This window comes from Oncorhynchus nerka, linkage group LG13 (genome assembly GCF_034236695.1).
Source record: "Oncorhynchus nerka isolate Pitt River linkage group LG13, Oner_Uvic_2.0, whole genome shotgun sequence".
In the NCBI taxonomy this organism is placed as follows: Eukaryota; Metazoa; Chordata; class Actinopteri; order Salmoniformes; family Salmonidae; genus Oncorhynchus; species Oncorhynchus nerka.
In genome coordinates, this window is record NC_088408.1 from 23,296,727 (window position 1) to 23,319,507 (window position 22,781).

Genomic DNA, 22,781 nt, shown 5'->3' on the forward strand with positions numbered 1-22,781 from the left:
CTCGATTTTAACCACACCCCTATCAAGTCCCACTATAGTGGTACCAGGCTCTATGGGCCAGCAATTCAAGCCTGGGGATGAGGTTACTTATCCATTAAGGAAATGCTCATGTCTGCTCGGAGCAAAAGGAGGCTCTATGTAAATCTATAAGGAGAAGTCAATGAGGTAGTTAATGATCTTGTGAGGAGTAATGGAAAAACATCCCTAATTTCATGGCAAAGTGAACATCTTTCCTATGGGCTTTTTTGGGTGCCTTTTTCTAATAAAATAATGCATGTGGAGACAAAAAAGTGGCAGTAAATACCAATTTTACTATAGTTTTTCTGCTTCTTTTCTGTTTTTTTTTTTAAAGCATTCAGCATATGGTTATACTGTAAGATGTGCGAAGATAACACACTGAACAAAAATGTAAACCCAGCATGTAAAGTGTTAATCCCATGTTTCATGAGTTGAAGTAAAAGATGTTCCATAAACATAACGCTTATTTCTCTCAAATGTTGTGCACAAATTTGTTTACATCCCTTTAAGTGAGTATTTTCCTTTGCCAAGATAATCCATCCACCTGAAATGTGCAGTTTGTCACACAACACAATGCGTGTAATTGGCAAACTGACTGCAGGAATGTCCACCAGAGCTGCTGCCACAATCTGTTTCTCTACCATAAGCCACTTCCAACGTTGTTTTAGAGAATTTTGCAGTACATCCAACTGGCCTCAACCGCAGACCACGTGTTTGGTTTGCTGATGTCAACGTTGTGATCACATTGCCCCATGGAGGTGGTGGGGTTATGGTATGGGCAGGCATAAGCTATGGACAACGAACACAACTGCATTTTATCGATGGCAATTTTAATGTACAGAGATACCATGATGAGATCCTGATGCCCATTGTGATTAAAACAAATACAAAATCTTGAGGTATCTGTGACCAACTGATACATATCTTTATTCCCAGTCATACTTATATTGTGTATATAATCTCAGCAAAAAAAAATCCCTACTTCAGGACCCTGTCTTTCAAAGATAATTCGTAAATATCCAAATAACATCACAGATCTTCATTGTAAAGTGAAACACTGTTTCCCATACTTGTTCAATGAACCATATTCAATTAATGAACATGCACCTGTGGAGCGGCCATTAAGACACTAACAGCTTCCAGACAGTAGGCAATTAAGGTCATAACTGTGAACACTTAGGACACTAAAGAGGCCTTTCTACTGACTCTGGAAAAACACCAAAAGAAAGATGCCCATGGTCCCTGCTCATCTGTGTGAACGTGCCTTAGGCATGCTGCAAGGAGGCATGAGGGACTGCAGATGTGGCCAGGGCAATACATTGCGGTGTCTGTACTGTGAGACACCTAAGACCGCGCTCCAGGGAGACAGGACGGACAGCTGATCGCCCTCGCAGTGGCAGACCACGTGTAACAACACCTACACAGGATCGGTACATCCTAACATCACACCTGCGGGGACAGGTACAGGATGGCACCAACAACTGCCCAAGTTGCACCAGGAACGCACAATCCCTCCATCAGTGCTCAGACTGTCCGCAATCGGCTGAGAGAGGCTGGACTGAGGGCTTGTAGGCCTGTTGTAAGGCAGGTCCTCACCAGACATCACCGGCAACAGCGTCGCCTATGGGCACAAACCCACCGTCGCTGGACCAGACAGGACTGGCAAAAAGTGCTCTTTACTGACGAGTCGCGGTTTTGTCTCACCAGGGGTGATTGTCGGATTCACGTTTATGATCGAAGGAATGAGCGTTACACCGAAGCCTGTACTCTGGAGCGGGATGGAGGTGGAGGGTCCGTCATAGTCTGGGGTGGTGCGTCACAGCATCATCGGACTGAGCTTGTTGTCATTGCAGGCAATCTCAACACTGTGCATTACAAGGAAGACATCCTCCTCCCTCATGTGGTACCCTTCCTGCAGGCTCATCCTGACATGACCCTCCAGAATGACAATGCCACCAGCCATACTGCTCGTTCTGTGCATGATTTCCTGCAAGACAGGAATGTCAGTGTTCTGCCATGGCCAGTGAAGAGCCCGGATCTCAATCCCATTGAGGGACCTGTTAGACGTGAGGGCTAGGGCCATTCCCCCCCAGAAATGTCCGGGAACTTGCAGGTGCCTTGGTGGAAGAGTGGGGTAACATCTCACAGCAAGAACTGGAAAATCTGGTGCAGTCCATGAGGGGGAGATGCACTGCAGTACTTACTATCTGGTGTGGCCACCAGCTGCATTGACTGTCACTTGATTTTGACCCCCCTTTGTTCAGGGACACATTCAATTTCTGTTAGTCACATGTCTGTGGAACTTGTTCAGTTTCTGTATGTTGTTGAATCTTCATACAAATATTTACACGTTAAGTTTGCTGAAAATAAATGCAGTTTACAGTGAGGACACTTATTTTTTTTTGCTGAGTTATATTTTTGTTTAGTGTATATATGGGCACTTATGTTTAATAACTGATATGATAAATATAGTAATATTATTAGCAAGATGAGGAATAGTATAACTGGAATATATTCTATAATATTTCAAGTTATTAGGCACGATAAGCTTAATTTAATAAACATTTAACAACCTCATAATTTAACATCAATATCTCACTGAAATAATCATTTTCAAAATGGGCCTCCCGAGTGGCGTAGTGGTCTAAGGCTTGAGTCCAGGCTCTGTCGCAGCTAGCCGCGACCGGGAGACCCATGGGGCGGCGCACAATTGGCCCAGCATCGTCCAGGTTAGGGGGAGGGTTTGGTCAGCAGGGATGTCCTTGTCCCATCGTGCACTAGAGACTCCTGTGGTGGGCTTGGCTCAGTGCATGCTGACGCGGTCGCCTGGTGTACGGCATTTCCTTTGACACATTGGTGCGGCTGGCTTCCGGGTTATGTGGGCATTGTGTCTAGAAGCAGTGCGGCCTGGCTTGGATTGTGTTTCGGGTGACTCATGGCTCTCGACCTTCGCCTCTCACGAGTCCGTACAGGAGTTGCAGCGATGAGACAAGACTGTCACTACCACGAAATTGGGGAGAAAAAGGCCAACAAAATAATTCTGAAATACCAGAAGCAATATATTCAAATCTATATAACCACTTTTTAAAATATTTCCTCAAGTAGAAATGTGCAAGATTTGAAATTCCTTTCAATCATCATAATGGAAATCAATGTTTACTTACCATCAGTTAGCATTATTGAAGGCAAATATTAATAAGAGCTAACTGTGCTTTAGGTTAAAGTATTACAAATAGTATTTATTTCTGCTATGCTATTATATTTAACTTTTTGAGGTGGAGTGTATTAGGGCTGGGAGTTGCCAATGATCTCATGATTTCTAATATGTATTGCTATTCGATACTGATTTTTATTGCGAATCAATGTTCCAAACATATTGCTCACCATATGTCTGCTGCAGAGGGGCCGAGCCATGAGTTTTTTTTGATCAGTCATGGAAATAAAAGTGCTGAAAATAAATTTGCTCCCTATTTTTAAAAAGAGAACAAGCTATGAAGGAAAAATACTGGAATTTTGGTGCAGGTATAGCCAACTAGCGCAAAAATAATATTGCAGGCCTCCCAGGTGGCGCAGTGGTCTAGGGCACTGCATCGCTGTGCCACCAGAGACTCTGGGTTCGCGCCCATGCTCTGTCGCAGCTATTAACTGCGACTGGGAGGTCCGTGGGCAGGTAGGGATATCCTTGTCTCATCACGCACCAGCGACTCCTGTGGCGGGCCGGGCGCAGTGCACGCTATCCAAGGTCGCCAGGTGCATGGTGTTTCCTCCGACACATTGGTGCGGCTGGCTTCCGGGTTGGATGCGCGTTGTGTTAAGAAGCAGTACGGGTTGTTGGGTTGTGTATCGGAGGACGCATGACTTTCAACCTTCGTCTCTCCCGAGCACGTACGGGAGTTGTAGCGATGAGACAAGATACTATGAAATTGGGGAGAAAAAGTGGGTAACATTTTTTTAAATAAAAATATCGTAAAATTATATCCCGATTTGTAACGATAAAAAAATATATAGTGTATACTTATCTAGCCATAGAGCGCAACCCTGGTGTCCAACCATCATAAGATCATAGATCACATTGTGTTGGCTGTCAAACTCTGCCACCGTTGTTTACCAAACAGAACCTTTATGTTCACCAAAATAACATTGGGTCCTTTAAGCTGTCAATGGACAAGGTACATTTATTTTTTTATAGTGTATGTGGACACCTTCAAATTAGTGGATTCAGCTCTCAGCCACACCTGTTGCTGACGGTGTATAAAATTGAGCACACAGCCATGCGATCTCCATAGACTACATTGGCAGTAGCATGGCCTTACTGAAGAGCTCCGTGACTTTCAGCACAGCACCGTCATAGAATGCCTCCTTTCCAACAAACCAGTTTGTCAAATTTCTGCCCTGCTAGAGCTGTCCCGGTCAACTAAGTGCTGTTATTGTGAAGAGGAAACGCCTAGGAGCAAGAATGGCTCAGCCACGAAGTGGTAGGCCACACAAGCTCACAGAACGGAACTGCCGAGTGCAGAAGCACCTAGCGCATAATTGTCTGTCCTCAGTTGCAACACTCACTACTGAGTTCCAAACTGCCTAAGCACCTTCAGCACAATAACTGTTCGTCGGGACCTTCATGAAATGGGTTTCCATGGCCGAGTAGCCGCACAAAAGCCTAAGATCACAATGCCAAGCGTCGGCTGGAGTTGTGTAAAGCTCGCCGTCATTGGAGCAGTGGAAACTCGTTATTTGGCGTGATGAATCATGCTTCACCATCTGGCAGTCTGACAGACAAATCTGGTTTCTGCAGATGCCAGGAGAATGCGGCCTGCCTGAATGCATAGTGCCAACTGTAAAGTTAGGTGGAGGAGGCTGTTTTTCATGGTTCGGGCTAGGTCCCTTAGTTCCAGTGAAGGGTAATCTTAACGCTACAGCATACAATGACATTCTAGAAGATTCTGTGCTTCCAAATTTTGTGCCAACAGTTTGGGGAAAGCCATTTCCTGTTTCAGCATGACAATGTCCCAGTGCACAAAGCGAGGTCCATACAGAGATGGTTTGTCGATCGGTGTGGAAGAACTTGACTGGCCTGCCCAGAGCCCTGACCTCAACCCCATCAAATACCTTTGGAATGAATTGGAACGCCAAATATGACCTGGGCCTAATCACCCAACATTAGTGCCCGACCTCACAAACTCTTGTGGCTGAATGGAAGCAAGTCCCCGCAGCAATGTTCCAACATCTAGTGGAAAGCCTTCCCAGAAGAGTGGAGGCTGTTATAGCTGCAAAGCGGGGACCAACTCCATATTAATGCTCATGATTCTGGAATGAGATGTTCGACGAGCAGGTGTACTTTTGGTCATGTAGTGTATGATGTCAAACCAGGCTTGGGTTTAGTTTCCCTGGCACTTCTCAAATGCTAACATTTTAGTATTTGTGGCACACATTCTATGCATGGCATGGTACATATGTATATATAATTATTTTTTTTGCACATAAATGTCCAAATCATTCTAAAGTGTAGCTAAATAAAGTCACTTAGATGATTTGTACATGACCTAAGACATGCTAACCTCTTACCATTTCAATAACGGGAGGTTAGCATTTTGGGGGGGGTATGATATGTATGCCTCAACTTTCTCACTGATCATTATTCACAATTCATTCAGGATTATCCCTAATCATGTTAGCATCCACATTAAGTCTTTAGAAACATTATATTCTTATTTACAATAAAAGTGACTACAAAATGACACAATACATTATTTATATTGGGCACAAAATAAATCGAACACAACCAAAACAAACAGAAAATGCATTCAACAAGTGTGTAGAGTCACAAGCTTGATGTAGTCATTGTGTGCTAGGAATATGGGACCAAATACTAAACTTGACTACTTTAATACACACAGGTGAATTTGTCCCAATACTTTTGGTCCCCTAAAATGGGGGGACTACAAAAAAGGATGTCATTTCTAAACGGTTCACCCGATATGGAGGAAAATACCCTCAAATTAAACCTGACAGTCTCCACTTTAACCTCAGTCATTCTATCATTTCAAGTACAGAGCCAAAACAAAACATTTGTCACTTTCTCTACTTTTGGAGCTTGCTTGTAGGTACCATGACTTGCATGGGATTTGTGATAAATGCTAAAACATCAGGTCCTTCAGTTCTAAATGCAACAGACTGTTTTGGGTGTAAATGTAATATTAATTGTTGGCGTTGGATGGTGTACCGGTGAGTAACACCACTAACCTGTATCGGGTGTTCCTGGTACTCCTTAAAATAATTCAATACCAGCCATGCTTCCACACTGACCTTATCTGTCTGGTCTAACATTGACCTCTCTAAATGTGTGTACACTCACGTACCCAACCGTACACACATACACGCCTCCGCGCGCACATGCTCGGTCAGTTTATCTGTCAGGTTTAGCTGTAGTGTACTATCTCACACAGGTTTTAATTTGTCTGCACTGCACAATAAAGATTAGAATGTGTTTTTGATTGAATTTACTGCAAGATCCAATGGGTTTGCCGACAGCATTATCTACCAAGAGAATTCTCTTCGGTTATAATAATCCCCCCCCCCCCCAAGCAGATACCTCAACGGCTCTGAAAGAACTTCACTGGACTCTAGGTAATCTGGAAACCATATATCCTGAGGCTGCATTTATTGTAGCTGGGGATTTTAACAAAGCTAATCTGAAACAAGGCTCCCTAAATTTTATCAGCATATGGAATGCGCGACTCTAGCTGGCAGCATTCTGGATCACTGCTACTCTAACTTCCACGACGCATACAAAGCCCTCCCCTGCCCAGCTTTCGGAATATCTGACCACGACTCCATTTTGTTGCTCCCAGCCTTATAGACCGAAACTAAAACAGGAAACACCCGTGCTCAGGTCCGTTCAACGCTGGGCCGACCAATCGGATTCCATGCTTCAATATTGCTTCGATCATGTGGACTGGGATATATGTTCTGGATAGCTTCAGATAACAGCATTGATGTATACGCTGACTCGGTGAGTGAGTTTATTAGCAAGTGCATCGGTGATGTTGTAAAACCTTCCCCAACCAGAAAACGTGGATTGATGGCAGCATTCGGGCAAAACTGAAAGTGTGAACCATTGCTTTTAATCATGGCGAGGTGACCGGAAACATGACTGAATACAAACAGTGTAGCTATTCCCTCCGCAAGGCAATCAAACAAGCTATGCGTCAATACCGAGACAAAGTAGAGTCGCAATTCAACGGCTCAAACACGAGACGTGTGTTGCAGTCGAACACGGATTACAAAAAGAACCAGCCCCCGTCGCAGACACCGTCTTGCTCACAGACAAATTAAACAACTTTGCTCGCTTTGAGGACAATACAGTGCCACTGACACGGCCCGCAACCAAAACCTGTGGGCTCTCCTTCACCGTGGCCAACATAAGTAAAACCATTTAAAATGTGTTAACCCTCGCAAGGCTGCTGGCCCAGACAGCATCCCTCGTTTGATACCCTAGACCCACTCCAATTTGCCTACCGCCCCAATATGTCCACAGATGACGCAATCACACTGCCCTAACCCATCTGGACAAGAGGAATACCTAATGTAATAATGCTGTTCATTAACTACAGCTCAGCATTTAACACCATAGTACCCTTCAAACTCGCCATTAAGCTCGAGACCCTGGGTCTCAACCCCGCCCTGTGCAACTGGGTCCTGGACTTTGACGGGCCGCCCCCAGGTGGTGAGGGTAGGAAATAACATCTCCACCCCGCTGATCCTCAACACTGGGGCCCCACAAGGGTGCGTTCTCAGCCTACTCCTGTACTCTCTGTTCACCCATGACTGTGTGGCCATGCACATTGCAAACTAAATCATCAAGTTTGCAGACAACACTACAGTGGTAGGCTTGATTACCACCAACAACGACAAGATGGCCTACAGGAGGAGGTGAGGGCCCTCTGAGTGTGGTGCCAGGAAAATAACCTCACACTCAACATCAACAAAAAAAAGGAGTTGATCGTGGACTTCAGGAAACCGCAGAGGGAGCACCCCCCTATCCACATCGATGGGACAGTAGTGGAGAAGGTGGAAAGCTTCAAGTTCCTCGTCGTACACGTCACAGACAAACTGAAATAGTCCAACCACACAGACAGCGTGGTGAAGACGGCGTAACACCGCCTCGTCAAGGTCATGAGCCTGAAGAAATGTGGCTTTCCACTGAATACTCTCAAACTTTTAAAGATGCACAATCGAGAGCATCCTGTCGGGCTGTATCACCACCTGGTACGGCAACTGCTCCGCCCACAACCATAAGGCTCTCCAGAGGGTAGTGAGGTCTGCACAACGCATCACCGGGGGCAAACTCCCTGCCCTCCAGGGCACCTAAAATACCCGATGTCACAGGAAGGCCAAAAAGATCATCAAGGACAACAACCACCCGAGCCACCGTCTGTTCACCCTGCTACCATCCAGAAGGCGAGGTCAGTACAGGTGCATCAAAGCTGGGATCGAGAGACGGAAGCTGTTTTTCAATCTCAAGGCCAACATACTGACTCAAACTCTAGCCACTTTAATAATTGGATGTAATAAATGTATTACTAGTCACTTTAAAACAATGCCACTTTATATAATGATTACATACCCTACATTACTCATCTCATATGTATATACTGTACTCTATACCGTCTACTCCATCTTGCCTATGCCGCACTGCCATTGCTCATCCATATATTTATATGTACATATTCTTATTCATCCCTTTACACGTGTGTGTGTGAGGTAGTTGTTGTGAAATTGTTAGATATTACTGCACTGTCGGAACTAGAAGCACAAGCATTTCGCTACACTCGCATTTAACATCTGCTAACCATGCGTATGTGACCAATAAAATGTTATTTGATTTGTGAGTGAACTGTCTGATTTTGAAATAAACCTATTTAGGATAGATGGATGATGGGGGCATGAGACTGATGCTAATTGTCAGTGAGTGTATTTCCCTTTTCTCACCAATACTTTGTTTTCGCAGGTGTAGACGGGAATACTCAAAAGATCGAATTTGTCTGTGATGAGAATCGCCATCCACCAGAGACCTAAGGTATGGTAAGCTATCAAATGCACCAATAAACAATTGATGATGTCAGGAGAAAAACAACCCACAAAGGCTGTATACCAAATAACTAGGAAATCTGTTGCCTAAACATCGGACTGTTACCATGGTTACCCCATGGATATTCAGTCTGAAAGAAGTCTGTCTAAAAAAATATGTAATGGTTTCTACAAGCCAGAATGTTAAATATTTATACATACTTTACCGGTTGTCCATGCGGTTGGTCCTTTTGACGGTGCTAGGTGAAAATGAGCTATCCACAGGAAAATGTTGTTTACCTGACTTTTTGCAGAGCCGGTAGGTTCTGCCGCATGTATTAATTCTCCTGACGCATTGCACGTGATGCACAATATGTAAACAATAGCCGAATGTAACGAAAAGTGGTCGACCGACGCAAATTTCCTCGCAATCGACTGGAAGTGATTGGGAAATTCGCCTGCCGATTGCGTGGGACAACGTTGTATTATGCTCGGCCATATTGTGCAAGTGTTTGTCGCTTGCGAAACACTGATATACAGACCAGTATACTGAAGGTGTGGCTGATAACACTTCCCTGTGGATTTTTTGTCCCAATTACCTCTGTAGGGACAAAATCGGCAGTTGAAATTAAGTTTGTTCAACATTCTGACTGTTGGGGAATGCTGAGCCTACATGGTAGAGACCAGAGTAAGTGTTTCCCTCTTGGATTCTAAAAGAGGCTAGGTAATCTGATGCAGTCGAGTGTACCGTTTTCAAACAAACATGGAAATATCTGATTTGTCAAATGTCTGACTGATGGTAATTGCATAGTATAGCTCTATTTTGGTGTCTGAGGATTGTTAAATAAATTGATCCTTTTTAAAATTATATTTGAGCCATTTGTGAGCTATTGAAGTTGAGTTTTGAATGGTTAAAGTAATTGTTCAGGATCAGATACATTGAAAATGACAGACCAATACCCAGTGCTGTATCTTCTGTATTGGAACAGCAAGAAGAAGCACAATGAGTTTTGCTCTAAATATTAGCTGTGAGTTTGGTCATTAGACTTAACACTAGAACCACTGATGCAGTTACTGTATTTTGACTGCTCATTAATAAAAATAAAAAGTATTACGCTGCCATTTAAGTCATACCCCCCTCCGTTCTTGACTTTTCATGAATAAGTCTATATAACACACTGTCGTTGTTAGAATCTTTATCACAAACAGAACTGGAGTTCTAACCAGTTTTAGGAGGGCATGTTTTACTTTTTTTTAATGGTTTCCCCGGTTGCCCCACCTTTCCCTGACTTTAGGGCCTGCTCTACTCCTCCGACAGCTGAAAGTGTTCATTTGGTAATCACCCCGATAATTACTTTGAATCTGAACCTAAACTATACTGAAACTAATTTCACACCATCCTGTATAACAACAGATGAAATACATTAAGTAAAGTATGATTTCATGAGCGAGGGGTACGATGCATAATTATGTAATCACCAATTGTGAAATTGAACCATTCTAATTAAAATCTTAATGGTGTGTACCCGATATCAGTCCACCGAATCCAAGCAGTCTTATCAGTCTATGTTGACCTACATGGAGCAGGCTACACAGTGAGAGCGTGCATAATTGTACATGCTGAAAGTCTTTCCATATCTGGGAAAAGATCCGCAGCAGGTTAGCAAGCGTCAGAGAATGTGGTGATGAGGCTTGTGGAACCTTACATTGGCAAGGCGAGAAATGTCATGAACAATTTCTGTACATCACTGGCGAACAAGTTGCTTGCAAAGAAACAAGCCCTGTTTGCACCATGAGCAAAGTGAGACGGAAGTTCTCTCCCTCAATAAGGGACCTGCACAGCCGTTGTACTCCACAATGGTGCTGAAGAATGACAAGACAACACTCACACTTTACCAAAGCAAGGCAAGAAAGAACGTTTCTGTCATGAGAATCATGCATCCGACAGTTGCCATCGATGGGGACGCAAAGAGAGAACCGGAGACCGTTACACATTACAACCAAACAAAGGTAGGCCTATGTCAATGTGAAAGTGACAAAGATTTGTGTCGACTGTTAGGACAAGGATAACAGATCATTGAAATACAATTTATATTAATTAAATTATTGCTTTGTGCTGATTTTCACTTTATCAATCACACTTGCCATTAATGATGTTCAGGCTATATTCTGATGTTTCCTTAATTGACTGCGTCTTGGTTGTAGTATTGTTTTTATTTTATTTTTAATTTTGTCGTTGTAAAAATAAGCTGTTGCCGTGTTCCAACACCTATGCTTTCTGTTTCATAGTTGTAACAAAGGCACTCTACTAATAAAATTGATTGACCACTTGACTGGTTTGTGTTTACTATTTTTATTTGAAATAAAATGTATTAATTATTTTTGCGATAGCATGTATTAATTACACTGTTAGAATGTTGAAGTCCGAATGATTGCTCCATTAGCTTGAAAGGGGGGTCCCTCGAGGCCCAGCGGTTCTAGTGTTAAATTACACCACTTGATCCTGTAATACCGCATGTGCTTGTATATGTACACCTACTGTATGCCATTGGTTTAATTGGTGGTGGGTCAGATTGCTTAAATTACTTAACAAATCTGTCTTTCAACTCATCCCTACAAAGACCTTGCAAAACAACTGCAGCCAGGCACTAAGAAATGATGGGTTTAGTGTCTGGTCTCGAATCATTAAGAGAGGGGATTACTGCTGGTCCAGAGAACCCCAGGAATGTGTTGTCCCCTCTGGTGACCAACACACTGCTGATGAAATGGAATTGAATTAATGGGGTCGCCCACTGGGCTGCCTGATTAAAATGACACACACCTTTGATCCCAGAGCGAGGTCACCAGGCTGCCCCCCCCCCCCGAGGGATATGTAGGGGACGTGTGTGTGTGATATTCACTCGGCTGTGTGCTGCGATCCACCTCCACACCCCAGAGCCTTCTCACTGGGGGGCTGGACCTCTCAGGTGCAGAACTGGTTGCCTGGTTTCGGATCAATGGGTATAAAAGACTGCGGAGATTGAAGCTGGAGCCCTTCCAAATATAACATTGTCATGTACAAATAAAGCAAACCGAAACAAAACAGTAAAATGTTTAAACTTTCAATCAGCAGATGTCACAAAGTGCTTTTATAAAAATCCAGCCTAAAACCCCAAAGAGTGAGCAATGCAGACGCAGAAACACGGTGGTTAGTAAACTCCCTAGAAAGGCAAGAACCAGGATCTGAGGGGTGGCCAGTCGTCTTCTGGCTGTGCCGGGTGGAGATTATAAGAGTACATGACCATTAAGGCAGGATAGTTCTTCAAGATGTTCATACTGTAGATGATGATGATGATCAGTGGTTAACTTATTATGGTATAGGGGACGCTTGCGTCCCACTTGGCCAAAAGCCAGGGGAAATGCAGCGCGGCAAATTCAAATAAAATGATATAAAAATCAAACTTTCATTAAATCACACATGTAAGATACTAAATTAAAGCTACAATCATTGTGAATCCAGCCAACATGTCAGATTTTTAAAAAGGCTTTTGGCGAAAGCATAAGCTATTATCTGATGATAGCACAACAGTAAACACAGAGGGTAGCATATTTCAACTCTGCAGGCGCTACACAAAACGCTGAAATAAAATATAAAACATGCCTTACCTTTGACGAGCTTCTTTTGTTGGCACTCCAATATGTCCCATAAACATCACAATTGGTCCTTTTGTTAGATTAATTCCGTCCATATATATCCAAAATGTCCATTTATTTGGCGCGTTTGATCCAGAAAAAAACTGCTTCCAAATTGCGCAACGTTACTACAAAATATTTCAAAAGTTGCCTGTAAACTTTGCCAAAACATTTCAAACTACTTTTGTAATACAATTTTAGGTATTTGTAAACGTTAATAATCAATCAAATTGAAGACTGGTCTGTGTTCAATACAGGAAGACAACAAACCAAGCTACTTTTCAAGTCTTGCGCAACTCTCAACAGTGTTACGTAGTTCCTAGATGGCCATACTTCTTAATTGCACAAATGAATAACCTCAACCAAATTCCAAAGACTGGTGACATCCAGTGGAAGCGGTAGGAACTGAAAACAAGTTCCTAAGAAATATTCTTTCCCAATGAGAACTCACTGAACAGACAGACCTAAAAAAAAAGAAATCTTAACGGTTAGTCCTCTGGGTTTTGCCTGCTACATACATTCTGTTATACTCACAGACATTATTCAAACAGTTTTAAAAACTTCAGTGTTTTCTATCCAAATCTATTAATATGCATATCTTATATTTTTGGCATGAGTAGCTGGAAGTTGAAATTGGGCACGCTATTTATCCAAAAGTGAAAATGCTGCCCCCTATACCTTAAGTTAAAAAGGGTGCAACAGGTCAGCACCTCAGGAGTAAATGTCAGCTGGCTTTTCATATCCGAGGGAGGGGAAGAGGTCTGCGACAAGGTAGTACGTCATGGTTCACCACTTTGCGACGTTCCTATGATCGTAAAGTAAACATCTCCAGTATTTAATTTTTCTGAGATAAATAGAAGTAGATGTGTCATATGAACAAAATGAAATGCTTTAATGCTTGTCTTTTGAGATGGAAAGTAAAATAAGGTGTGTGTGTGGCCATGTTAAACCAAACCACACTAAGACGGTAATGTTTCAGTTGTAAACTCAGCAAAAAAAAGAAACGTCCTCACTGTTAACTGCGTTTATTTTCAGCAAACTTAACATGTGTAAATATTTGTATGAACATAACATAAGATTCAACAACTTGAGACAAACTGAACAACTTCCACAGACATGTGACGAACAGAAATGTAATAATGTGTCGGTGGTCAAAAGTAAGTGAGTGTCTACTGCAGCCACTGCTGCATTAAGTACTGCAGTGCATCTCTCATGGGCTGCACCAGATGTGCTAGTTCTTGCTGTGAGATGTTACCCCACTCTTCCACCAAGGCACATGCAAGTTCCCGGACATTTCTGGGGGGAATGGCCCTAGCCCTCACCCTCCGATCCAACAGGTCCCAGACGTGCTCAATGGGATTGAGATCTGGGCTATTCGCTGGCCAAGGCAGAATACTGACATTCCTGTCTTGCAGGAAATCACGCACAGAACGAGAAGTATGACTGGTGGCATTGTCACGTCGGGTACCACATAGGGAGGAGGACGTCTTCCCTGTAATGCACAGCGTTGAGATTACCTGCAATGACGACAAGCTCAGTCCGATGATGCTGTGACACACCGCCCCAGACCATGACGGACCCTCCATCCCGCTCCAGAGTACAGGCTTCGGTGTAACGCTCATTCCTTGGATGATACATGTGAATCTGACCATCACCCCTGGTGAGACAAAACTGCGACTCGTCAGTGAAGAGCACTTTTTGCCAGTTCTGTCTGGTCCAGCGACGGTGGGTTTGTGCCCATAGGCGACGTTGTTGCCGGTGATGTCTGGTGAGGACCTGCCTTACAACAGGCCTACAAGCCCTCAGTCCAGCCTCTCTCAGCCTATTGCGGACAGTCTGAGCACTGATGGAGGGATTGTGCATTCCTGGTGTAACTTGGGCAGTTGTTGGTGCCATCCTGTACCTGTCCCCGCAGGTGTGATGTTCGGATTTACCGATCCTGTGCAGGTGTTACACGTGGTCTGCCATTGCGAGGATGATCAGCTGTCTGTCCTGTCTCCCTGTAGCGCTGTCTTAAGCGTCTCACAGTACAGACATTGCAATTTATTTCCCTGGACACATCTGCAGTCCTCATGCCTCCTTGCAGCATGCCTAAGGCACGTTCACGCAAATGAGCAGGGACTTAATGACCGTTCCACAGGTGCATATTCATTAATGTTTTATGGTTCATTGAACAAGCATGGGAAACAGTGTTTAAACTCTTTACAATGAAGATCTGTGAAGTTATTTGGATATTTACGAATTATCTTTGAAATACATGGTCTTGAAAAAGTTTTTTTGTTTGTTGCTGAGTTGACAATGCACCTTTTGCAGTAATCATCCTCACTGTTTTTGTTTGCGTAGTGACACCAGGCAGTTATCGGCCTAATAGAATCACCCTCCTGGGTTAGCTAGAGATGTACTGGTTTCTGCATAATCCGGTTAGCTATGGGTACTGGTTTCTGCATAATCCGGTTAGCTATGGGTACTGGTTTCTGTATAATCCGGTTAGCTATGGGTACTGGTTTCTGCATAATCCGGTTAGCTATGGGTACTGGTTTCTATATAATCCGGTTAGGTAGGGGTACTGGTTTCTGTATAATCCGGTTAGGTAGGGGTACTGGTTTCTGTATAATCCGGTTAGCTATGGGTACTGGTTTCTGTATAATCCGGTTAGCTATGGGTACTGGCTTCTGTATAATCCGGTTAGCTAGGGGTACTGGCTTCTGTATAATCCGGTTAGCTAGGGGTACTGGCTTCTGTATAATCCGGTTAGCTAGGGGTACTGGCTTCTGTATAATCCGGTTAGCTAGGGGTACTGGCTTCTGTATAATCCGGTTAGCTAGGGGTACTGGCTTCTGTATAATCCGGTTAGCTAGGGGTACTGGCGTCTGTATAATCCGGTTAGGTAGGGGTACTCTGGTAGGCTCCCCTCACCCGCTAACGACAGTGGAAATGTATGTCTCCTGTACACTTAGGAAGGGTGTTTCATTCAGCTCAGTGAGGTTCTTAGCTGTATTGACAGAATAACCTTAGGGTTGTCTGTTGTAAAGGTGTCTGCAAAGCAGAAAATATAATGATTCTAAAGACATGGGCATCGTGTGTGTGTGTGTGTGTGTGTGAACTCTGGGTCATTAGCAGTAAAACTATCTCTCCCTGCCTACACATCCATTGTCAAAATAAAAGCATTCCACTAATTTGAAGCCTGAGCTCGCACTCACACACTGTACACAGACTGCAACACACACAAACTGATGATTCCCGAGACCTAAACATTGAAGCACTGTCTCTCAGCCGAGTGATTAAGACATTGCGCCCAGTGGGGGGCGTCAGGTGGTCATGCGGGGAGTGGAGACCCCTGGGGACAGAGCACACAGCAGGGGTCACAGCGTGACATCTCACCCGTGCCATTGAGCTTAATATCTGTGAAGGAACTGCTGAAACACACAGTATAATCACCCTCAGCGTCAGCCTCTTCAACATCCGTTAGGTACCAACCAGGCTTTAGCATTAACACCATCTAACGGGAAATTAACTAAACCCACAACACTATCCATAGTTATTCATCTATATGTTGCATCACTTTTTGTTGCCTGCTGGGTTTTTGTGTTAAGTGCATTTCAGTGGGTGGTTGCAATGACTGAATGTGTATTATAGCTGTGATCTAAAGCAGGGAAACATTAAAATGGCGAAACCTCAATCCATTTGACACCTGGATGTGTGAATGTACAGTATCTAGCTGTGGAGTGCTGAGTGGAACCTTTTTCTCTGTTGTGCCCTGTTTGATTTCCTCACTGGAATCTATGTCCAGTTGCAGTGGTGGGCAGAATGGTGGTGGCTCAAGAGGAAGTGGCTGTGTTACGGATACAGTTATCCTGTGTGTGTGTGTATCCTGTGTGTGTGTTTCTTTTCTCTCCTTCTCCCCTCACAGGTGAAAATCATCACTCCCCAATCAGTCAACAATCAATCATCAATCAGAAGACACACCTCCTCCTATTTCCTACCCTATCACAGTTCCTTCCCCATGGTTTAAAACCCCCATCATTTGTTTGCTCTGGAGCAATCTCTAGCTCAATCTCTAGCTCAATCTCTCTGTAAATGCCATGTCTGTAGGTCTCTGTGTTTCACTCTCGCTTTGTGTCTTAACCTCTCTTTTGTTTGAGCACCTCCATAGCACTTTGTCATCACCTGTGAGTATTGTTTTTGGTTATGGTTTTTGTTTGTTGCTGGTGGGAAAAGGGGGAAACCAAGACAAGTCGCCCATGGGCATACACTACCCGTAGGTGAACTTTGTTAAAAACACTAGTTAGAACTGGGCGGACCACCCACTGTATTTTTGGTTAGTTAGCTGTTGTTAAAGTAGGCTAGTCTAGCTTAGGGGTGTTTTTGAATACTTATTGTTTCTTTCCTTGGGTCCAGCTCAGCCCCTTTTCCTGCTCCCCCCATTACCGTGTGTTTATAAATAAACCTGGAGTTTGACGGTAGATTTCTGTTGTCGTGGTTATTTCGTTCACACTTTTTTACTTTGTCACAATAATAATTTGCATGAGTTATGTTACGGGTCTCATTACCATCCCCCCTAGACTGTCGGGCCAAAAGGGATTCGTAACAGGCTGTGAGGGAATAAATACTGTGTGCGTAACAGAGCAGTACCTAGTGTGATTGCTTGCTTATCGATGATAATGGACTTGATTTATTTAGCGCTTTTCCAAGTGCCCAAAGCCCTGTATATCAGTACTGTAGTAGTTTAAGTGAGCACTTAAATCACCAACCACCCCAAGAAGTCATTTTGATGTCGCTGCTAATTCACATCAAGTACAATTAGGAAAGAGAAAAATACAGTACAGAAAAGCCATTGTGTCGTTGATGCATAGTTTGTGTCCGAAATGGCACCCTTTCCCCTATATAGTGTACTTTTGACCAGAGCTATGGACTCTGGTCAAAATAAGGGTGGCAGGTAGCCTAGTGGTTAGAACTTTGAACTAGTATCTGAGAAGTTGTCAGCTCTGGGATTTGATCTTGCAAGGTAAAACTTGCGGTTCTGCCCCCGAACAAGGCAGTTAAACCCACTGTTCCTAGGCCATCATTGAAAATAAGAATTTGTTCTTAACTGACTTGCCTAGTTAAATCAAATGTAGGGAATTGAGTGGTCAAAAGAAGTGTATTATATAGGGTGTCATTTTCCTGTTCTTTCTCTCAATTCAATTAAAATCAAAGGGCTTCATTGGCATGGGAAATGTCACACAACAGAGCAACCTCTCATCCCAGTGTTATTGGCTCAGATCCTCCTGTGAGGACTAGCTTTCCCTGCTGGTAGCATTACACACCAACACCACAGAGAACCCCTAGCTGCCATTCTACCTGTCGGGAACCAATAGCCATCCATCTGTCCACCCTGTCGTCCAGTGTTTGCTTGAGTCCTCTTTAGAACAGCCTTGTAGTCTTCCAACATTTGTAGTTTGTTTGAATGGTCTTCAATGTGCAACAACTTAAATTTAAAGGTATCTGGTAGACAGTGGTGCCCCCCCCCTTTTTTTCTAGCACTTTTTTTTTCATATGATGCCTGTTTTGCATGTTATTTTGGCATTAATACATGTAACATCAGTTTGCAAACAATGTAAAAACATTTTTTAATAATGCCACATACATACTTGGTCTCTTTTTTTGCTTTCTTAAGGCAGCTCCAAAATGCAGGTGTCTTCAGCCTCGCTCTGTGCTTTCTGTGGCGGAAAATACAGAGTGTAGGGGTTGGTAATGTTCTCTAGTTGGGCCGTGATTGGCTCAGTGTTCTGTCACTCATGGGGACACTACGTCACCGCCAAATCTAAGGGTGAAGCTTCAGAATTTAAGCCACTTGGATGCTGCCGTAGTTACATTAGAAGTTCCCATCCAAGAAGGCTCAAGGTCATTGGCCATAGATAATTTTGTCAAATCACGTTATATCTACAGCAGCTTGTTTGGACTGATCATGTCAACATGTATACTCTCAATCTTAGCTAGCAAGCTAGCAGTCATCATCATGAATCAAGTTGACAAGCTACTGGCATACGTTTTTTAATCCTTGTCATATGAAGAGAAATTATAGATAAAACATCAGTGCTCATCGGCCATTAACATTACACAACAAGTTGGAAGTCGCAAATTCAACAATGAGTGGTTTGGAATGAATCAATGGCTAACTGCAAGCATTGCAAAGTAATCACTAGCCTGCTATTCAGTGGAGTGGGTGTGTGGTCCCCTTTCTGGGTTTAAGGGTCTCTTTTCCAAACTTAAAAGGATAAACATTCAGCATTGACCATGGTGTCAATCCAGCATGACATCTGCTGCTCTCAAAACAACTGGAAAGTCAGAAGTGGGAAATCTAATTTCAGTGAGTTCAAGACAACTGGGAACTCCGACTGGGGAAAAAAAAATTGAACAGTTATCCAATTCAGAATTGGAAGTCGGGAACTCAGACCTCTTCCTAGAGCACCGACCTGAAGATCACTGACATCATCATGATTCTTGAACGCACCATAAATCGAGAGAATACCAGTCTTTGATGGCAAAGTTTGATGACAAAATTTGCCCACAAAGGACCACTGCGCCACCTTCCTGTTCAAGTGAGCACAGCACAACAAGGTGAGTTCAAAAATGTGTTGTATGCTGCTGCAAAAATGATGTAATATGCCAAGGAGATATGTATACTGTAGTACTAAGTATACAGTGCCAGTCAAGGTTGGACACCTACTCATTCCAGGGTTTTTCTTTTGTTACTGTTTTCTACATTGTAGAACAATAGTGAGCACATCGAAACTATGAAATAACACAGAATCATGTAGTAACCAAAAGAGTTGGGAGATTCTTCAAAGTATCTACCCTTTGCCTTGATGGCTGCTTTGCACACGCTTGGCATTCTATCAACCAGCTTCATGAGGTAGTCACCTTGAATGCATTTCAATTAAGTGTACCTTGTTAAAAGTACATTTGTTGAATTTCTTTCCTTAATGCGTTTGAGCCAATCAGTTGTGTTGTGACAAGGTAGGGGTGGTATACAAAGATAGGGCTTTTTGGTAAAAGACAGAGTCCATATTATGGCAAGAAAAGCTCTAAGCAAAGAGCAACGACAGTCCATTACTTTACTGTCATGAAGGTCAGTCAATACGCATCATTACAAGAACTTTGAAAGTTTCTTCAAGTGCAGTCGCAAAAACCATTAAGCGCTGTGAAACTGGCTCTCATGAGGACCGCCACAGGAAAGGAAGACCCAGAGTTACCTCTGCTACAGAGGATAAGTTCATTAGTTACTGGCCTCAAATTGCAGCCCAAATAAATGCTTCGCAGATTTAAAGTAAGACCTCAACTGTTCAGAGAAGACCGCATGAGTCAGGCCTTGCTGAAGGGCACCAATAAGAAGAATAGACTTGCTTGGGCAATGAAACACAAGCAATGGAGATCTGTCCTTTGGTCTGATGAGTCCCAATTTGAGATTTTTCTTTGTGAGACGCAGAGTAGGTGAACGGATGATCTCCACATGTGTGGTTCCCACAGTGAAGCATGGAGGTGTGACTTGTTGGTGATTTATTTCAAGTTTAAGGCACACTTAACCAGCATGGCTACCAAAGCATTGTGCAGTGATACACTATCCCATTTGGTTTGCACTTAGTCCCACTATCATTTGTTTTCATACACACCTCCAGACTGTGTATGGCTATTTGGGGAGAGTGATGGCATGCAGCATCAGATGACCTGGCCTCCACAAATCACCTGACCTCAACCCAATTGAGATGGTTAGGGATGATTTCACACTTTTTTAACTAGGTAAGTCGGTTAAGAGCAAGTTCTTATTTTCAATGAAGGCCTAGGAACAGTGGGTTAACTGCCTTGTTCATGGGCAGAACGACAGATTTTTACTTTGTCAGCTCAGGGATTTGATCTTGCAACCTTTCGGTTACTAGTCCAATGCTCTAACAACTAGGCTACCTGCCGCCCATATGATTCCATATGTTATTTCCCAGTTTTGATTTCTTCACTATTATTCAACAATGTCTAAAATAGTAAAAATAAAGAAACCCTTGAATGAGTGTGTCCAAACTTCTGACTGGTATTGTATGTTGTGTCATAAGCTGTTAGTAGCCCATGTGCCTCACCCTAATAATTTGGTCCCTTTTCCCCTTCTAATTTCACCTACTGTTCTGACTTGGTGGTGCACATGTAGCCTACAGTATAGCATGTTTTAGAGAAATGTAATCAGAATATTGTAAGAGCTTTCATTGTCTGCTTATATGCCTCTTTATTTATCCTACGGTTCTGACTTGGTGTACAGGGAGAATACTGTAAGAACGGCTATGTTCCGAATTCTGTCGAGGTACATTTAGAAAGTGCTGAACAAATCGTTATATTGACTACGTCCATCCTAGCTCGCTCATTAACGGATTGCCTTTTATCCGCTCAACGTCCCCTTATGCCATAGTTTGTAGATCTCAAAAGCCAGTAGAAACCACATTTGTTTAAGCAAGTCAGCCATATCGGCTATGTTTCTTTATAAGTCAGTAAATGAGGCTGAATGAACTGTTTCACTGCCAGATGAGGCTCTGCTGATAGCCAGGTGTCGCAGTGGTAAGGTGTTGGGACTTGTGTGGGCACCGTTTGTCACAGTTATGTATTGTTTAGTGTTGTATAGATTTACATGCTAAAATCGCCCCTGCTGGTAGAAGTAAATTGATACCTAAACAGGAATTTAATCTTCTATCTGAAATGAATTCATGAATTTGATGGTATAATAGTAAAGCCCTTTCAAAACAGCATGGGAAACACTATGGAAGTAAAGCACAAGTGTCTGCCACTTTCACAGCAAATTCTATTTTGTTCCATTTAGTTAAATTACTAGCCTCAGATTACATAGCTTATATAAGTATATTCTCAACATTGAATGGGCCAACCTATTTCTATCTCAATTAGGCAGTGTTATTAGGACTGTGTGTTTAATCCATGCAGGGCCGACACTGGTAAGGGAGTGATTTCCCTGCTCTGAACAGTCCTGCTGCTAAATGTTCATTACATCTCCTCTAACTACCCAATGTCCTCGACTGAAATAATTCCCCTAACAGAGGGACCTCTTATCTGAAAAATTATTCAAATGTTCTGTTTTATCATTTACGGTCAACTGGCCAACTGAGTGAAAATGTACTCTGAAATAATTGCTGAATATCAGCCGGCCCATTGCACCACAGTGTTATTTATATATCTCCTTATTTTGACATAGGTTTTAATGGCCCACTGCGGAGTGCAACTCATTACCCAGCACATATCTCTATCCTACATATGTAGAAGAACGTCTGATGTTATATGGTATTTTTCACTGCTGTTCAGCAGTGTGGGTAAGGGAGGTTGAGACCGGGAGGGGTTGAGACCGGGAGGGGCTGAGACCGGGAGGGGCTGAGACCGGGAGGGGCTGAGACCGGGAGGGGCTGAGACCGGGAGGGGCTGAGACCGGGAGGGGCTGAGACCGGGAGGGGCTGAGACCGGGAGGGGCTGAGACGGGGAGGGGCTGAGACGGGGACGGGGAGGGGCTGAGACGGGGAGGGGCTGAGACCGGGAGGTTGGCTGTTTAGGGCTGTAGTCTGCTGGAGGCGTGAATAGAATAACTGTGCAGCACAATCTGTTCTGCTTCCTCAACAACCAGTGCCACTTCAGACATTTATGTACTGACATATCTGGCAGTACTGTAGCTTTCTAGCGTTTGTACAGTATGACCTTGCAGTAGTTAAAATGCTTATTTCCATGGGCTTATGACAATAGACGCCCACAGGGCTAATGAGGTTAGGTCTTATCCTCCCAGGAAATGATTTGATAGAAAATGAATTAATTCAACAAACCATTTGATTTATATTCAGTTGAAGTCAGAAGTTTACATCCAATTAGGTTGGATGTAACTACATTTTCAACCACTCCACAAATTTCTTGTTAACAAACTATAGTTTTGGCAACTACTTTGTGCATGACACAAGTAATTTTTCCATCAATTGTTTAGACAGATTATTTCACTGTATCATAATTCCAGTGGG

General features: G+C 43.3%; 1 protein-coding gene across 1 annotated transcript in view; it reads left to right on the forward strand.

Annotated features, from left to right (window-relative positions):
- The window catches only part of LOC115139223 (kelch-like protein 29), a 436,865-nt gene that overhangs the window by 25,084 nt on the left and 389,000 nt on the right, over positions 1–22,781 (forward strand). Inside the window, 1 exon segment of the mRNA XM_029676375.2 lies at positions 9,026–9,094. Within this exon segment, the coding sequence (XP_029532235.2) occupies positions 9,065–9,094 (30 nt within the window). The 5' untranslated portion in view covers positions 9,026–9,064.